Here is a 2,167-nt window from a genome sequence, read left to right as displayed (position 1 = left end):
ATGTTACACGCGTTGGCGCGATCGATTCAGCACCAGCTCGCCTTAGGGCGTCCAGTTAGCAGCAGCTCGCCTTAGGGCGTCCAGTCAGCAGCAGCCAGCAGTGAGCCAGCTGTTATACACATGTATACATGTTACACGCTCGCGGAGGTATGCACTCTCTTTGAGTGCCCTCTGTCTAGTTGATTGTGTGATGATGCGTCCATATTCGGGAGTGCTGCTAAGCTGTACGTATGTATCTTTGTCTTGCTTTTCAGTGCCGGGTCACGCAGGACGATTGGTGTTCGGGAAATTAGGTGGCCAGGATATCGTCCTCATGCAGGGCCGTTTCCACACGTACGAAGGCTATCCAATCTCGACAGTACGTACGTTTTACTCCCGTCACTCAGCGCGCCCTGGTTTCAATGTACTCAGGGTAGAAGAGACCCATCAACGAAATACATATATATATAGATTCACTTAAAAAGTTTGTTTATTTTATCCGTTTATCTGTTGATCTCCAACAGATTGCATGCGCAGCGATGTCTCTACTGCATCGCTTCTTTGTTGCTGACATTCGAAATTAAACGCTAGTCAAGTGTAATAATCGTCGATGAATCATTAGTTATTTCAGTATTGGTATAACGTCCGTAATTGTGCTAAACTGTTGTGTGCATCTTAAGGATACTCTCAAGGTTTTAGGAAAAATTTTACCGATTTTTTATTTTCAATTGTATTCGATGGCTAACACTATGTGCCACCTTCGTACATGCTCATTTCTTCATATAACGGTACATGTGAACTGTCAGAGCGAATTGATTGCCCGCGTACATGTGTAGTAAGCAGCGGCTGACGTCATGATGAGGTCAGAGACATGATACAACCACATATTCACTAAGCCAGTATCATTCAGTGTCAACCCTGCTAGTGCTACAGCTGTCATTAAATTTATTCATGTACATCTGCTAGTGATCCAACAAGTATTCCACGCCCAAAATAGTTCTAACACCTCGCAACACACCTTACTGTAGTGGGGTACAAGGCACACGTTTGTTGACATATTAGCTTTGTGACGTCAGGATGAGTGGAGTTCGCGTTCTGCGATGGTAACCTCGTAATTTCTCAGAATTTCTCAAGGTGCATGGAACATTTTACCAATTTAGTGGTGTCAGTTAGTTTACCTTGACCTTGATCATATTTCCCTTCCGCTCTATAACTCCGCCCATAATTGACCTAGCGCGACCAAACTTGGTATATTTACACATCTTGGGGAGAAGGTGTGTCACGTACCGAAACCAGGTCACTGCAACCTTTATTTGACATTGACCTTGACCTTGACCATATTTCCTTTCTGCTCTATAACTCGGCCCCTAATTGACCTAGCGCGACCTAGCGGGGCAACTGCCCTTTCTAGTTTATAATGACCCTTGTCATGTTCACCGGCAACTACGTAGCTCTTTCGAAAAGTTGGTTGCGCCATCATTGGGCTTTTATTGAAGAAGAACAAAATTGTAGTGTGTACAGTGAATAACGGGATTTGTTTGCCTATTGCTGGGGTTATTTTCCTGGAACACATGACTAGATCAGGCTTAGTTTGCTATTGATTTTTAGCTCACCTTGACGTCGTCAAGTTGAGCTATTGCCATGGGTCGTCGTTCGTCGTACGTCCGTCCGTCCGTCCGTCCGTCCGTCAGTCAACATTTGGTTTCGGTCAACGATAACTTTTGACCCACATGTTTGAAATTGGGTGTAGTTGTTACTGCTATGCACCCATATGGAACGTCCTATTTTGAAGCACGCCAGTCGACGTACTTTCGAGCCACGGCAATTTTTTGGCAAAAATGGGAATTGCCATTAGTCAGTTCAGGTTCAACGGATTTTGCTCATTTTTGGTATGTGAATGAATAAGGGCTAGGGGTTTTGATATTTAAAAAAAAATTATGCAAATTAGGTAGGGTTTGGCAATTATATAGCATATTATAAACACAAACAGTCTGTGGTGTCACACTCGTCTGGTTCGTTTTACAAGATTTCATTGACAATATCTTTAATGCAAAATTGGTATTTCCTCTCCACTCTGCCGATAAAACGTCTATATTAGAGTAAAGATTTACAAAACATGTCGGAATGCAGCATAACCTATTTATTTCAAACGCCATTGGGTTTGTCTATATTCAGGCCGGTACAGGAG

At 43.2% G+C, this 2,167-nt stretch overlaps 1 protein-coding gene across 1 annotated transcript in view; it reads left to right on the top strand.

The window, feature by feature from the left end:
• Positions 1-2,167, top strand: part of LOC106819367 (purine nucleoside phosphorylase-like) — a 13,724-nt gene that overhangs the window by 5,387 nt on the left and 6,170 nt on the right. The window contains exon 2 of the mRNA XM_014824012.1: positions 255-358. Coding sequence (XP_014679498.1) covers positions 255-358 — 104 coding nt within the window. The remainder of the gene's footprint in view (positions 1-254; positions 359-2,167) is intronic.

The sequence above is a fragment of the Priapulus caudatus genome, unplaced genomic scaffold (genome assembly GCF_000485595.1).
Source record: "Priapulus caudatus unplaced genomic scaffold, Priapulus_caudatus-5.0.1 Scaffold3289, whole genome shotgun sequence".
Lineage (NCBI taxonomy): Eukaryota > Metazoa > Priapulida > Priapulimorpha > Priapulimorphida > Priapulidae > Priapulus > Priapulus caudatus.
This window is presented reverse-complemented; position numbering and strand designations above follow the sequence as displayed.